Consider the following 17,727-nt stretch of genomic DNA (forward strand, 5'->3'; position numbering starts at 1 on the left):
AATGTCACCTGGCTGAGAACCACTCTGAGGTCCAGACCCAGGCTATTGCCGGCAGCCCCAGCCACACAGGTGCCTTGTCAGAACAGACCAGGGTGGAGACTTAGTCTAACACCAAGAAAACTTGCTGGAAGGAATTGCCGGTCCCACAGAAGGGAGAGTTGAAAGCAGGGCGAGGGTTTCAGCCAGACAGGCCCCACCCCCACAAGATCGAGCAACCGGAATCCCTCTCGCGGGAGAGATTCACAGTTAACACATCAGACAGAGCTCCATTCCGGAGTAAAGGACCTCTACAAGAATGACAAACCACTGCTCAATGAAATAAGAGAGGACACAGACAGATGGAAAAACATTTCATGCTCATGGTTAGGAAGAATCAATGTCGTGAAAATGGCCATAAAGTAATTTATAGATTTAACGCTATCCCCATCAAACTACCAATGACCTTCCTCACAGAACTGGGAAATACCACTTTAAACTTCATATGGAACCAAAAAAGAGCCTGCATAGCCAAGACAATTCTAAGCAAAAAGAACAAAGCAGGAGGCATCACACTGCTGGACTTCAAGCTATACGACAAGGCCACAGTAATCCAAAGAGCATGGTACTGGTACCAAAGCAGAGACATAGACCAATGGAACAGAACAGAGGCCTCCAAAGCAACACCACGCATCTACAACCATCTAATCTTTGACAAACCTGACTAAAACAAGCAATGGGGAAAGGATCCCCTGTTTAATAAATGGTGTTGGGAAATTGGCTAGCAATGTGCAGAGAGCAGAAACTGGCCCTTTCCTGACACCTTACACTAAAATTAACTCCAGCTGGATTAAGAACTTAAACATAAGACCTAACACCAGAAAATCCCTAGAAGAAAACATAGACAAAACCATCCAGGACATAGGCATAGGCAAGGAATTAATGACTAAAATACCAAAAGAAATGACAACAAAAGCCAAGTAACAAATGGGATCTAATTAAACTCCACAGCTTCTGCACAGCAAAAGAAACAGTCATTAGAGTGAATCAGCAACCAACAGAATGGAAAAAAAATTTTGCAATCTACCCATCTGACAAAGCACTAATATCCAGAATCTGTAAAGAGCTAAAACAGATTTACAAGAAGGAAACAAACAAACCCATCCAAAAATGGGCAAAGGATATGAAAAGACACTTTTCAAAAGAAGACATATATGAAGCCAACAAATGTTTGAAAAATGCTCATTATCACTGGTCATTAGAGAGATGCAAATCAAAACCACATTGAGATACCATCTCACGCCAGTTAAAATGGTGATCATTAAAAAATCTGGAGACAACAGATGCTGGAGAGGATGTGGAGAAATGGGAATGCTTTTACACTGTTGGTGGGAGTGAAAATTAGTTCAACCATTGTCAAAGACAGTGTGGCGATTCCTCAAGGACCTAGGAATAGAAATTCCATTTGACCCAGCAATCCCATTACTGGGTATATAGCCAAAGGAATAGAAATCTTTCTATTATAAAGACACATGCATACCCATGTTCATCATGGCACTGTTTACAATAGCAAAGACCTGGAACAAACCCAAATGTCCATCAATGATAGACTGGACAAAGAAAATGTGGCACATATACACCATTGAATACTATGCAGCCATCAAAAACAATGAGTTTATGTCTTTTGTAGGGACATGGATGAACCTGGAAATCATCATTCTCAGCAAACTGACACAAGAACAGAAAATCAACCACCACACGTTCTCACTCATATGTGGGTGTTGAACAATGAGAACATGTGGACACAGGGGAGTGTCACACACTGGGGTCCTTTGGGGGGGTGTTGGAGGAGGGAGGGTGGGAAGGATAACGAGGGGAGAAATGGCAGATACAGGTGATGGGAGGATGGATGCAGCAAATTACCTTACTGTGAATGTACATAAGCAAGAATCTTGCATGATCTGCACATGTACCCCAGAATCTAAAGTAGAATTTAAAAATACACACACACACACACACACACACACACACACACACAATCCACAAAAATTAAAATGTGTACTGAAAAAAATCTTTGATTTACCTTTACTTTTTTCCAGTGTTAGAAGAAGAGATATCAAATATTCTTAGAGTTAATTTCTCCAATTATGCTGTTGATTACATCCTGTCATGACTACCCAAATCCTTTCTTTAGTGCTCTCCTCATATAATTCCTCAATTTCCAATGGCTCCTTTTCCTGGATGCAGTTGTGTTATGATCTCATGTGCTTCAAAGAAAGCAACAACAAAAAAATCGCTTTTTAGAAATAACATCATTATTCCTATCAACCATCAGTTTTTCTTGCTTTTTTCATTCAGTAGAATATTTATTGAAATAATATTTTATCTTATTACTTATTAAGTCTTATTTTATCTTATTATCTTATTAAGCCTTGACAACTTAGGGACTAAATCTCCCACTCTTAGGAAACTACTGTCTTAAAGATCAGTGAAGGATAAAGTAATCTTGTAGCCTTTTCTCAATCATCATATTGATCACATTCTGGCATTGTCTAGTAAATTCCATTTCTGTTATGACACTGTAAATACTCCTACCTGTCTAGCATCTCCCTCTGTACATAGCCTAATCATTATCTTACCCACTCCCAGAAATCTCTCCAGGTTCTATCTCTAACACTCCCTCTAACCTCTAACTGAGGTATAGAAGTTTCTAACTTCTCTGTTCAGGAGGAATATCTTTTTTTAAGGCACCATAAATTCCTAATTACTCTTTGCATCTCCTGTATTTGGAGAAGAGGAGGAAGAGCTAGTCACTGTGATTTTTATGAATATTAATAATCTTATTTAATCCCACAGGAATTCATGTGTCATAAATAAGTAAACTAAGACCCATAGTGGTTCAGTGAGTTGTCTCATGTCACAGGATTAGGGAACTATGTCTGCTTCACACTAAAATCTACTCACTTTGTGTCATGTAACAGAATGATGACTCTTAAATAGCAATATATCCAGACTTATAAAATAAATATCCAATTATGTTTTTCCTATTGTTTTTACTGAGGAAACAAAGCAGACAAATACATTATAGAAACATTGTAAACCTTTAACAAGAGTTGAAAGAAACAAAGACTTTGTTAAAAGGTGTATTATTAAAATCCTGTTAAATAACCTCTTTCCCAAATTCCTCAGTTAATCAAAGTTTTGTGTCATATACTGAAGTGAGTTCAAATTCATTAATGTCTTTTATGTTGAATTCTGAGTTGGAAATAGTCTTTTTTTTTGTTAGTATTTGGCATTAATTGGATAGTTGGTACTAAACTCATCTTAAATATTAAAGAGAATCTTCACCTATTGGGCTTCAGAAGTAACTTAAATCTGATAATGGAGACAGAACCTAAAATTAGAAGGAGGACTAATAGCAATAAATGAATAGTGTGGAATGTCCTAAGGACATGCAGAGTGGGAAATTACAGGATAGTTTGTAAGTATGGACTGTACTCTGGGCAAAATACACTATCATTAGGCAGTTGCACACTGAGCAACTGTCGATTAAATACCATTTTATCTAATTTAGACCTAATGAACTTGGTAGATGAGATCCCTGATGAATGAATTAAGGAGCAGAGTCTCATTTTGGATTCTGCACTATCTAGGTCAAGAAGTTCCCAAAGGTGTGCATGTATTTACTTGGTACATAAAAACATCAACTTTCTTATTACTTCTGCTTAATTCTCTCACAAGTATTTGTGGAATATGATTTGTGCCTCTCAGTTGGTTAGTGGTAGATAATGATATAAAAGACTTTGAAAACTTTTCCCTGCCCTCATGAAGCTTTATTTTCATTTTTGCTAATTTTCCTCAATCACTCTCAGTGAAAATTTTTAACATCAAAAAGATAAAAAGAATTTTGTTAGAGTCCGATGGAAAAGTAATTCTTTCCCCTAGCGAGAGGGTTGACAAAAGGTCTTTAATCAATGAGAAAAGGAACAGAGTCAAGGATGTCTTTTGACTCTGTACTCAGTCTTACTTACCCAAGAGGTGCAAATGACACTGTGATTTTATTTGGAACTTTCAGGAAGGGGTCCGGATCAACATATTTCAGGAAGTACAAAAGATGTGTCAGAAGAAGCCTATGTCTGCCTACCTTGCAGGGAGGGCTGCCCCTTCTGTGCTGATGACAGCCCGTGCTTCGTCCAGGAGGATAAGTATTTGAGACTTGCCATCATCTCCTTCCAAGCCCTGTGTATGCTGCTCGACTTCATTAGCATGCTGGTGGTCTACAACTTTCGCAAAGCAAAGGTAAACCCAGGTACCCCGGTTATGATCTTTTATTATAGAGTAACCTCTTCTCTTTTTAAGCAAATAGAGTTTTCAAATTGAAGTTGCTTCTCTACTAAGCAGCTTCTCTTTCTATAATATGATCGGACTAGAATGTAAAAGTTATATTTTTAGCTGACCAGAAACAGAGATTAAAATATGATACTTTAACACTTATAGAATGTTTCCCCTTGTTTAGCCTGGATCTCAAATGCTTCATTGACTTAAGTGACTCTCATTTACATTATGTGTTTGGCATCTAGAGAAACTTACTCTGCCACCATCCAATGTATTATTAAATTTTTTGTATCTAATAAGCTTTGTTATGTTTATTATATATTACATTTCTTAGTTGTATTTGAAGATGGTAAATGACTCAACTATTTTTTAGCACATTATACTTTGAAGAATGAATTTATTTATGACCTTCTATGTTGTCTTACATTAGTGTCCCAGAATAATAACAATCCTGGGAAGGACTTATAGAGCTTTGGGGAGAACCTGTTCTTTGGTATTCTAAGTAATCAAAAGTAGTATAGGCCAGGAGCAGTGGCTAATGCCCTCAGGACTTTGGGAGGCCAAGGCCGGAGAATTGCTTGAGGCCAGGAGTTCAAGGCCAGCCTGACCAACATAACAAAACCCTGTCTCTACAAAAAATAAAACAAATAAAAAAACAAAAAATCTATGGTGCATGCCTATAGTCCTATTTAGGAGGCTGAGGCAGGAGGATCTCTTGAGCCTAGAGTTTGAGACTACAGTGAGCTATGATCACATCACTGTACTTCTGCCTGGGTGACAGAGTGAGACCCTATCTCAATAAAAGGGAGTGGGTTGTAGAAGCATTTGGGTGCCTGTTAGTCAGGGGTGAACGAAATGTTAAAATGTGCAGGACAAAGCTTTTAGGGGAGCTTTCTCCAGGTGGCCACCAATTAGTTATATGTAGCCAGTGTTGTATTTGATGTGATTCTGATGCTTGCAGAAACTTACTTGTGCCATTGGAAAGAAAACAAAGCCTAAAGTTTCCAGCCTTTTCCAAATTCAAATGACCTCTTTATACTGACAAAATTATACCAGTATAATTTTGGTTTAGATTACAGAGCTCATGGAAGGTATAAAGTATTCCCATTAGAAATTAAAAAAAAAACCCTCTGTGGATGGCATCTATTATGAAACCTCAAGTTAAACATTTTTATTTTTAAAAGCCTCTTGGAATTCTAGGAGACTGTATTCATTATGTTAATGTTATAGACTTTGATAGTCATTTTAAATTGACAGTTTCATTAACAGAAGAATGCAGTACAAATTAAAATCAAGCTTTAAGTCAGCAAGAAAATGCAGACAGGCAGATTGCTCCTTATTTAACCAATACTTATCTTTGTTTTGCAACAAACTGCGTGTGAGTGCGTGTGTGTGTGTGTGTGTGTGCATGTGTGCGCGTGTGTGTGTGTGTCTGTATAAAATAAAAATAATAGGCACATAGAGTTGAGAAATATATAACCACTGTTACCTAGATAAAATTAATTGGCTTTGTAAAAAGTCTGTCAGTGGCATGCAGGTAGAATTGAAAGGTCTATTTAATAAACTTCTCTGAAATGTCTCTGATATAATATAAATCATTTATATGGTAGATAACACACAGTTCTCTGTGAGTTTTAATTGATTTTGATAATTAATGATTACTCTGCTAAATGAGTCAGTAATACATTGTAGGTAAAATATTACATTGGATATTAAGCAACCTGAGAAAATTTTGATAAGACCAATGTCTTAATAAATGTTAATGTTACTTAGCATTGCCAGTTAAACCTTGCTAATTTCCCTGGACCTTCATGTGAAATGGCATGTTAATGACCAAAATCCTTCTTTACGGGACTATAATGAGAATACATAGCTTTATATATCATTTTAGGGAAATTTCTGCAGATTAAAAATTATTAGTAGTTGGAATTGATAAATAAAACATCCAGATTTAAGATGGTCACCTTTTAAAGAATTAGTTTTTACAGAGTGTGACATAATATAAGGGGGATATAAACTAATAAAGCGAATGAACACAGATGTTGTATACTGATTAAAAGAACTGTTTGGTGCATTTTCTATTGTGATTTCAATTGATAAAAGCAATGGGTTAATGGGAGATTTATAGCACGTGAACTTTGGATTTGCTTTTTAAAGTTTTCCTGTGTCTTTGCAACATTACTTTGGATAAAGAAGAAACTAGATGATCCCTTTTGTTGCAATATTGACATTTCTTTAGGAGTTTGCTATTACATTCTCTACTCATTGATAATTAAAAGAACAAAGCCCATATAATTCATCAATTTACATCTATTTTGACAAAAGAAAAAATTCAGTTGTACAGAAGTAGCATTACAATTGTAGGTAAGTGTACATACTCATGAGCCAGTTGTTTAGAATCGAACACTGTCTTAGCCCCTTGCATACTGTGAGACTTTGGGAGAATTGCTTAGCCTTTCTTTACCTAGTTTCCTCTTCTGTAAAATGGCATTCATGCACCATATACAAAAATTAACTAAAATGGATTATAGGTCAAAATGAGAGAGTAAAAACCCAAGACACTCTTATTAGGAGAAAACATTGGCAGAAATCTTAATGCCCTTCAGTTAAGCAGTGGGTTCTTAGATATGACATCACAAGCATATACAACAAAAGGAGTATATACAACACAAGAAGTAAATAACTTGGATTCATGAGAGCATATACAACACAAGAAGTAAATAACTTGGATTCATGAAAACTTTTGTGTATGAAAGGACAGCATTAAGAAAGTAAAGACAACACATAGAATGGCAGACATTTCTCCAAAGAAAATATATAAGTAAGCCAAATGTTTATGAAAGGATGACCATTAGGAAATGCAACTCAGACTAACAATACTCACCAGCATGGCTAATAATAAAAAAGACGGTTAACAGCTGTTGTGGATGTGGAGAAACTGAAACTCTCATTCATTCCTATTGGAAATGTAAACTGGTACAGCCCTTTTGGGAAATAGTTTGGCAGTCCCTCAAAAAGTTAAAAATGGAATTTCAATATGACCCAGCAACATATACTCCCAGTATACATCCAGAAGAACTGAAAGTGTATGTCTACAAAGAAATGTGCACACAAATATTGATAGCACATGGATGGACCTTGAAAACTGCTAAGTGAAACGGTTACACAAGACCACATATTTATCATTTCATTTAAATGAAATGCTCAAAATAGGCAAATTCATAGTGACAACTAGATTAGTGTTAGTGGTTACTGGGGACTACCAGGAAGGAAAAATGGGGAGTTACTGCTAATGAGTTCAGGTTTTCTTTTTGGGAAGATGAAAAATATTACCAAATTAGATTAAGGTAATAATTGTGCCACTCTGTCAATATGCTAAAAACTACAAGATTATATACTTTAAAAAGGTGAATACTAAAGTATGTATATTATATCTCAATAAATCTGTTATAATTTTAAAGGAGTTTACATATTAATGCTTAGCTTACAGGATTATTTAAAACAGTTAATGAGATAATCTATGTAGAATACTTCACACTTAGTCTTCACTAGGCGTTTGTCTTTTGTTATTCATTTTTGACGTCTTTATAAAATTCATAATCCATGTATGCTTCCCACATTGGGGGCCAAGTATGACATTTAAAGTAGTTCAAAAGAATGAGAGGGAAACATAGCAGTTCCTCTTTGAAGGAGGCACCCAAGCTTCATAAGTTACTCATTCATAGGCATATATGCAATCACACAAATATTTCTGTGCTGATAATTTTCAAAAACCATTTATTTGCATTTCTTTGTATGTGACTTTTTGTCCTTTTCAAGGGTGATTACTTAGTGTGCAAACAAAATTTACCTGTTTATTGATATTACTGGCTTTTCTAGGAAGTTTCAGTTTCATCCCCACCCTCAAAATGAGAAAGTTACAGAAACCCCTCCTGGGGAACGATTATGAAGTCATTAGGGATGTTGAGAATTAGGACACATGCTACTTCTTGTGTTGTTATAATAGGAAAAAAAGACACACATGAGGCCAAAAAACATGAAAAAATGCTCATCATCACCGGTCATTAGAGAAATGCAAATCAAAACCACATTGAGATACCATCTCACACCAGTTAGAACCGCGATCATTAAAAAATCTGGAGACAACAGATGCTGGAGAGGATGTGGAGAAATAGGAACACTCTTACAGTGTTGGTGGCAGTATAAATTAGTTCAGCCATTGTGGAAGACAGTTTGGCGATTTCTCAAGGATCTAGAAATAGAAATTCCATTTGACCCAGCAATCCCATTACTGGGTATATACCCAAAGAACTATAAATCGTTCTACTATAAAGACACATGCACACATATGTTCACTGCAGCCCTGTATATAATAGCAAAGACCTTGAACCAACCCATGCCCATCAATGATAGACTGGACAGGGAAAATGTGGCACATATACACCATGGAATACTATGCAGCCATAAAAAACAATGAGTTCATGTCCTTTTTAGGGACTTGGATGAATCTGGAAACCATCCTTCTCAGCAAACTGAAACAAGAACTGAAAACCAAACACTGCGTGTTCTCACTCATTGGTGGGTGATGAACAATGAGAACACATGGACTCAGAGAAGCATCACACATTGGGGGAAGTTGCAGGGGGTTAGGGGAGGGACAGCAGGGGTGGGATAAAATAGGGAGAAATGCCAGATATAGTCAAAGGAGGAATAGAGGCAGCAAATAACCTGGTTTTGTATGTACCTATACAACAACCCTTCATGACCTGCACATGTACCCCAGAACCTAAAGTAAAATTTTTAAAAAAAGGTAACAAAATAAAAAGTTGTAATATTGGAATAAGTTTGTTACTATAATACTTTGCTGGTTTTAATTTAGAAAGATGAAAAACAGTTCAGAACTAGAGTGGAGAAACCTCACATTTTATTGATAAGAGAATCCATCCCCTGAGAGATTGAGTTTCCAAAGGTAACACAGCTAGGTTGAGAAGTTTATACATTTGTATTTTGCCTTATTCCAGCATATGAAATAAAAACACTTCTAGAATATTAAAAGTGTAAGTTAATAAATTAAGGCTAAGTGAAAATAAGTATAGAAAAAATTAGTTGAACTCAGGATGAGGTTGAAATATAAAAGATTCCTTGAAGTAACTGATACTTTTCTCACCCAGTGCCAGCAGGTAGAGCTTTCTTAGAGTTTTCCAGTAGCAGTGCAAATGGGAGGGAAAAAAAAAATGAGTCGTAGTAGCCATAAGATAAAAAACCAACCAGTCACTGAGATGAAATTCAAATATTCCTGGCACCGAGTCTTGGAAGAAATTTCTCCTGTGGATCTTTATATAGACAATATTGTAAGATGTAGCGAATGATAAATATTCTTACATGGAATAGAATAATAATTTTCATGACTCTGTTTCTGTTAATTTTGCCAAATGTGTGCAGATGTTTGAATACTTAAATATGGCTCAGGCAAATCAATTCTCTGGGGGTATCATAATGTGTTCCTGATACATTGTTCCTGGCTGATGTTAATGCAGGTACTTTTAGAGTGTCTAGATCACCATCGGCCAGTGTTCAGACCACCTGTCATTGCTACATTACTATAGTAGACACACATGCTTCTCTTTCCCATTTCATTCAGAATCAGCCTCAAAACCATTCTCAGGACTTTAAACAGATTCTGTGCATGAAATCTATTTCCTCTTTTGGATCTTGAAAATTAGGAGGGCTACAAAGTCTTCCTATAAACATTTAAAAATACTGTTGGTCTATACTGAGTTTTCAAAGGGTATTCACTAGGTGAAACCAAATTCAAGATTCTATTCCCTGTTAAGAACAAGAAGGCAGTTTATTGTGAAGCTGTGTGCTGTTGCAGTAAGCAAAGCTGGGTACAGAATGCCACGTTCTAATGATGGCTGAGGCATCTGCCTAGACCCGCACCTCAAAGAAAGAACACTCACAGATGCCAGAAGACACTCTGAGGGAGGGTCAGGAGACACCTGCTTAGGGAAGGCACCTAAGCTAGAATCTGAGACTTGTTCTCTACTCTCTCTTTTGCTGACATTTGAACCACATTCTCTTTAATCCAGTTTTACCAGAATTCATAAAATGTCACATCTTAGTTGCCTTTAGTATGTGCACTATATTTCATTGAGGGCCTGTTAGAAATGGACCATTCTGGAACTCATGCCCCTTTTATTTGTATTAGAGTGGCGAGTAGTTCCGTGAATTGACAAATTAAAGATAGGGAAGCCAATGGCAATGTCAGACTAGCAGCTGAACCAGTCCTTCTGGGCATCAAACACATGTGTGTAGGGGTAATAGAGAGTTATCTGTTCTCAAAGGAAATATTAGGTGATCATATTGAAGAGACATAATATGGTATAGATATTTATGTATTTGAGTTACATGGTTCTTCCAGGAAAGTCTGATTTTGAATATATTTAATTGAAAGAGATTTGTCCAGGCCCAACATATCAACTCTATAGTAATTAACTGCTAACCATCATTGATTCAATATTGGCTTAATATTTTATGATTTTATTTTTTCAGTATCTAGTTAATTAATTTTTTAAAATTTACTTATTATACTTTAAGTCCTGGGGCACATGTGCATATTGTGTAGGTTTGTTACATAGGTATACATGTGCCATGGTAGTGGTTTGCTGCATCTGTTGCCCCATCATCTACATTAGGTATTTCTCCTAATGCTATCCCTCCCCAATCCTCCCATACCCCCAGGCCCCAGTATGTGATGTTCCCCTACTTGTGTTTGTGTGTTCTCATTGTTCAATACCCACTTATGAGTGATAACATATGGTGTCTGGTTTTCTGTTCTTGTGCCTGTTTGCTGAGAATGATGGTTTCTAGTTTCATCCATGTCGCTGCAAAGGACATGAACTTATCCTTTTTTATGGCTGCATAGTATTCCATGTTATATATGTGCCACATTTTCTTTGTCCAGTCTGTCATTGATGGGCAGTTGGGTTGGTTCCAAGTCTTTGCTATTGTGAGCAATGCTGCAGTAAACATACATGTGCATGTGTCTTTATAATAGAATGATTTATAATCCTTTGAGTATATACCCAGTAATGGGATTGCTGGGACAAATGGTATTTCTAGTTCTAGATCTTTGAGAAATTGCCACACTGTTTTCCACAATGGTTGAACTAATTTACACTCCCACCAACAGTGTGAAAGCATTCCTGTTTCTCCACATTCTCTCCAGCATCTGTTGATTGCTGATTTTTTAATGATGGCTATTCTAACTGGCGTTAGGTGGTACCTCATTGTGGTTTTTATTTGCTTTTCTCTGATGACCAGTGATGATGAGCTTTATCTCATTTGTTTATTGGCTGCATAAATGTCTTCTTTTGAAAAGTGTCTGTTCATATACTTTGCCCATTTTTTGATGGAGTTGTCGTTTTATCCTTTTAAAGGACACAAATGGGATTCCATTATATTTCAGGGTGAGGCTTGTGGATGACATCTTGAAGAGCAAATTAAAATTCACTCTGAGGAAACATTTAGGAAACTAATCACACACATTTGTCCCTATGCCTTTGGTTAAAGATGAAGTCTGTCAGTAAACTGTGAATAATTTTGAGACCAGTGTGTTCTTCTCAAACAACAAGAATTTTAAAACAGTATTTTAAAGAGCCTGAATATTAAATATTTTTAAATTTTTTAAATTTTTAAATTTTTTACCAAATACTGTGACAAGTAACATATTTTTCTATTCATGATTTCAAAGAGAGAGTATGGTTCCTTACAGCTTAATAATGTCAAGTGTTAGTGTAATTTATTTTAAATGAAAATTTCAGAGAAACAGCATATACTGGAAGGAACAGCAGCATATATCATTTCTGAAAATGATCTTTTGTTTGACTTATTTTTAGTAAATTTTAGCATGTTTGAGTTTAATAATTTAGAAGAAAAGATATTTTTAAAAACATGAACACACTGCAGTTAATATTTTCTTTTCTAGTTCTATAATTATTCTTTTCTAAAAAATTAGAAGTTGACAAGGCTAAGTTTTTGTTTGAAAAATGAGATGTTTTAATATAGTATGTGAAGTGACTTTTTAAATGAAATTCTAACAGGTTAACTATGATGTTCTAATGACTATTTTGGTAAAATAGAGATAGGTGTGTCATATTTTTATTTTGGTAAAATTTTTATAGTTCATTTTCAGAACTTTTTTTATCATCCCAAACCAAAGTCTATACCCATGTACAATAACATCCCATTTTCCTCTTCCTTGGTAACCTCTCTTCTACTTTCTGTGGCTACAAATTTGTCTATTTTAATGCCTTCTGTAAGTGGAATCATAATATTTATTCTTTTTTGTCTGACTTATTTTATTTATCATAATGTTTTCAAGATTGATTGTTGTGGTACCATTTATTAGAAGTTAGTATCTTCTTGATGCTTAATAACATTTTATTGTATGTATATACTGTATTTTGTTTTTCCATTCATCTATTGATGAACATTTGAGTTGTTTCTACTTTTTGGCTATTGTGAATAATGCTGCTCTGACCATTCATGTACCAGTATCTGTTTGAATCCTTGTTTTAAATTCTTTGTCTATATACCAAGTAATGGAATTGCTGGATCAAATGGAAATTCTATGTTTAGTGATTTGAGGAATCACCAAACAGTTTTTCACAGAGGCCTCCCCATTTTCCACCAGCAGTTCAGAAGGGTTACAGTTCCTCCACATCCTAACCTACATTTGTTTTCTGTTGTTTCTGTTTTGTTGTTGTCATTGTTGTTTTAATATTACCTATCTTAATGAGTGTGAAGTGTATCTCATTGTGGGTTTGACTTGCATTTTCCTAGTGATTAGTGGTAGGTGAACATCTTTTCATGTGCCATGGACCATTTATATATCTTCTTTGAAGTAATGTCTATTCAAGTCTTTTGCCCATTTTATTTTCTCAAGTCTGTAGTTTACATTATGGTTTTACTCTTGATGTTGTACATTCTGTAAGTTTGGACAAATGTATAATGCATTTATCCACCATTATGTTACCATGCAGACTAGTTTTACTACACTAAAAATCTTCTGTGTTCTGCCTTTGCCAGTTTCTTAAGTTATTTGGTTTTTCACTGTTGGCTTGTAGGAGTTCTTTATATATTCTGTATATGAATCTCTTATTAGATGTATGAATTGAAGATATTTTCTCCCTTTCTGTAATTTTTCTTTTTACTTCCTTAATAGGGTCTTCTGAAGTCCCAAAGTTATTTATAAGAGACCAGGTTTTGCTCAGTCACCTAGGCTATAATAAGGTGAACATTCATGGATTCAACAGATAAAACAAGGATTCAAACAGATACAGTCTTGCTCTGTTGCCCAGACTGGTCTCAAAATCCTGGCCTCAAACAGTCCTCCTGCCTTAGCCTTCCCAAATGCTGGGATTATCAGCATGAGCCACCATGCTTGGCCCCCAACATCTTTAATTTTGATAAAGTGTATCTATTTTTTATTTTGTCACCTGTGCTTTTGGTGTTATATGCAGGAATTGATAGCCAAATCTAATGTCATAAAGCTTTCCTCTATGTTTTCTTCTAGGTGTTTTATAGTTTAGGTCTTATATTAGCTCTCTAATCCATTTTGAGTTAATTTTTATATATGGTGTAAGGTCAGAATCCAACTTCATTCTTTTTTGCATGTGAATTTCCAGTCTTCCCAACACCATATTTGTTGAAGACATGGTTCTTTCCCTATAGATTTGTCCTGTTACCTTTGCCAAAGATCATTTGATCACATATGTTAAGGTATATTTCTGGGCTTTGCACTCTATTCCATTGGTCTGTATACCTGTCTTTATGCCAATGCCACATTATTTTAATTATTGTAGCTTTGTAGTAAATTTTGAAATCAGGAAGTGTGAAGCCTCCAAATTCATTCTTTTTAAAATTGTTTTGGCTATTTGAGCTGCCTTGAAATTCTCTATGAATTTTAGGAGGGGTTTTTCTGTTTCTACAAAAATCTTGCTGGGATTTTGATCAAGTTTGCATTGAATCTGTAGATTGCTTTGGGTAGTGTTGCCATCTTAACAGTATTAAGTCTTGCAATCAATAAACACAAAATGACTTTCTACTTGTATGTATCTTTCATTTCTTTGTTAATTTTCTAGTTTTCAGTATATGAGCTATTTGCCTCCTTGGTTAAATTTATTCCTAAGTATTATGATATATCACTTTTTATGGATAGCTTTTATGATATGTATAGTCTTTTAGTTAAATGGATTATCTCACATATTATCTTCCATAGTCCCAGTGAATAAGAAGGCTATGATGATTTTTCTTTTGTACTTAGCAATTGATGTTCCTCCTTTATGCTTTCTATTTTCTGTGATTTATGAGAGGGAAGTATGGTATAATATATGAAAATACATAATACATGAAAATTAGTATAATGGTTAGAAGCCAAGACCTGTAGCATTTCTTGTACCTTTAGTCCACCCATAGGGATATATAAGTTGTTTTCTTTTTTTTTTTTTTTTTGAGACAGAGTTTTGCTCGTGTTACCCAGGCTAGAGTGCAATGGCGCGATCTTGGCTCACTGCAACCTCCGCCTCCTGGGTTCAGGCAATTCTCCTGCCTCAGCCTCCTGAATAGCTGGGATTACAGGCATGTGCCATCATGCCCAGCTGATTTTTTGTAGTTTTTTTTTTTTTTAGCAGAGACGGGGTTTCACCATGTTGACCAGGATGGTCTCAATCTCTTGACCTCATGATCCACCTGCCTCGATCTCCCAAAGTGCTGGGATTACAGGAATGAGCCACTGTGCCCGGCCCTGATTTATAAGTTTTTTTTCTTAAACCTACTTCTAGTAATGGCCAGCTACTGTACCCAGTATAGGAAGATGTTATTTACTTCTATGGGTTTTTAATGGATGATACTTCCTTCAGTTTTTTTTTCCTAAGGCCTATCAAATTAACCTTAAATCTTATTCTGTTGGACTAATAAATCTGACATTATTTTAATTCTATTGAACTAATAAAGTGTCATATTATAACAATATTATTTTTGTTCCCTTTAATGGAATATGAATAAAAATTTGGTGCTTTTATTTTTTTCCTTTTCTCCCCACTTCCCAGTTTATTAAAATTTAATCTAGAGTTAGTTGCCTTCTATTTCCAATAATAGCAATCACCAATTTCAAAAGGAAAACAATTCTCTAATGTTTTTTGGCTCTCAGTACATTTAAGTAAATTGTTGGGACTTTCCATATGTTTATTTGGTATAATTGCTCACTATGAGACCTTTCTAACTGTAATATCTTGCTTTTGAGTTCTGACTTTTGGCTAATCTTTTTTCAGTATGAAATGTCTATATCCTCAAGTAGTTGGTTCAGTAAATGGTAGTTTTATATGTTTGTCATACCTGACCACTCACTCACCACTGACTGTTGCTTCTACATGGCAACAGCTTCACTCTGGGGAGAATTTGGGGGTAATGTCTTTTTCTCCCAAAGCCCTGTTATTACCACTTTGTCTTTGTCTAGAATTGAAAATGGCCCACTTTTTGTCCTTTGTAGCAGGGATCTGGAAGTGAGTGACAGTGGGTAAGCCAGCATTACCATCTGAGCTCAACTGCTGCCAGATCAGCCATGGCATTAGATTCTCATAGGGGCACAAACCCTCTGGTGAACTGCGCATGTGCACTCCTTATGAGAATCTAGTGCCTGGTGATCTGATGTGGAACAGTTTCATCCTGAAACTATCACCCCCACACACCCTCCATACCTCCATCCATGGAAGAGTTGTCTTCCACGAACCGAGTTCCTGGTGCCAACAAGATAGCAGTCTGCTGCTTTGTAGAACAAAATTCCTCATCTGATTTTTTGTTGATTTCTTAACTCTTACCATCATCTGTTGTTCTCTTTTTATTGTAGTTGCAAAAAAAACTGTGATGTATACTCTCCAGTTTCAGCTTGATTTTTTTCCTGAGATTGGTGAATTTCTTGTGTGTTGTTTTTTTATTTTCATAGGTTTTTGGGAAACACATGGTGTTTTGTTACATGAGTAAGTTCTTTAGAGGTGATTTCTGAAATTTTGGTGCACCCATTACCTGAGCAGTGTACACTGTACCCAGTGTATAGTCTTTTATTCCTACCCTCCCCCCACCCTTTCCCCTGAGTTTCCAGAGTTCACTGTATCAGTCTTATGCCTTTGTGTCCTCATAGCTTGGCTCTGACTTATGAGTGAGAACATAACGATGTTTGGTTTTCCATTCTTGAATTACTTCACTGACGATAATAGTTTCTAGTTCCATCCAGGTTGCAGAGAATGCCATTGTTTATTTTTATGGCTCAGTAGTATTCCATGGAATATATATGTGTGTATGAACACACATCCACACCCCCCACACATACAGATCACATTTTCTTTATCCCCAAGTTTATTGATAGACATTTGAGCTGGTTTCATATTTTTGCAATTGTGAATTGTGCTGCTATAAAGATGCATGTGCAGATATCTTTTTTGTACAATTACTTCTTTTCCTCTAGGTAGATACCTGATAGTGGGATTGCTGGATCAAATGGTAGATCTACTTTTAGTTCTTTAAGGATTCTGCACACTGTTTTCCATAGTGGTTTCACTAGTTTACATTTCTACCAACAGTGTAAAAGTGTTCTCTTTCCACCACATCTATGCCAATGTCTATTATTTTTGATTTTTTGATTATGGCCATCCTTGCAGGAGTGAAATAGTATCACATTGTGGTTTTAATTTGCATTGCCCTGATAATTAGTGACGTTGAACATTTTTTCTATGTTTGTTGGCAGTTCGTATATCTTCTTTTGAGAGCTGCCCACCAAGAAACCAAAAGCAACTGCAACAAAAACAAACATAAATAGATAGGACTTAATAAAACAAAAAAGCTCCTGCACAGCAAAATAATGAGCAGACTAAACAACCCACAGAGTGGAAAAAAATCTTTACAACCTGTGCATCCAATAAAGGACTAATATCCAGAATCTACAAGGAACTTAAACAAATTATCAAGAACGAAACAAACAATCCCATTTTGTGTTTTATTTTTTATATTATCTCTCCTGCTTTAGCACTTGTGAGCTTTTCTCTTAGGACCTCCAATTGCATGTAGGTTGGGTCTCCAGCTTTCCTTTTCTGTGTTTTCATTGTGCTACATTTGAATGGTTTCCTTTGCGTTTTGAGAAGCAAATCAAGATTGTCCTCTATTTCACTCCTTCAGCTTTCAGCAGTTGCCAAGCTGCTCTTTCCTATCTGCATGTATTTTAATATTGAGCAAATTTTTTAATGTGTGTGCAATTGTTTCTTATGTTTTCTCTCTTTATCTGTGAAGATTTGGGGGTTAAGAAACATGAGTTAAAATTCTAATTATTTAATTATCTAGTTGTATGACATTAAGGTTGCAAAG

The 17,727-nt window shown here is 35.8% G+C and overlaps 1 protein-coding gene across 1 annotated transcript in view; it reads left to right on the plus strand.

Moving 5' to 3' along the window:
* GPR158 (G protein-coupled receptor 158) overlaps positions 1 to 17,727 on the plus strand; it is a 420,273-nt gene that overhangs the window by 224,491 nt on the left and 178,055 nt on the right. The window contains exon 4 of the mRNA XM_002750100.6: positions 4,052 to 4,275. Coding sequence (XP_002750146.3) covers positions 4,052 to 4,275 — 224 coding nt within the window. The remainder of the gene's footprint in view (positions 1 to 4,051; positions 4,276 to 17,727) is intronic.

The sequence above is a fragment of the Callithrix jacchus genome, chromosome 7, assembly GCF_049354715.1.
Source record: "Callithrix jacchus isolate 240 chromosome 7, calJac240_pri, whole genome shotgun sequence".
NCBI classification, from domain to species: domain Eukaryota; kingdom Metazoa; phylum Chordata; class Mammalia; order Primates; family Cebidae; genus Callithrix; species Callithrix jacchus.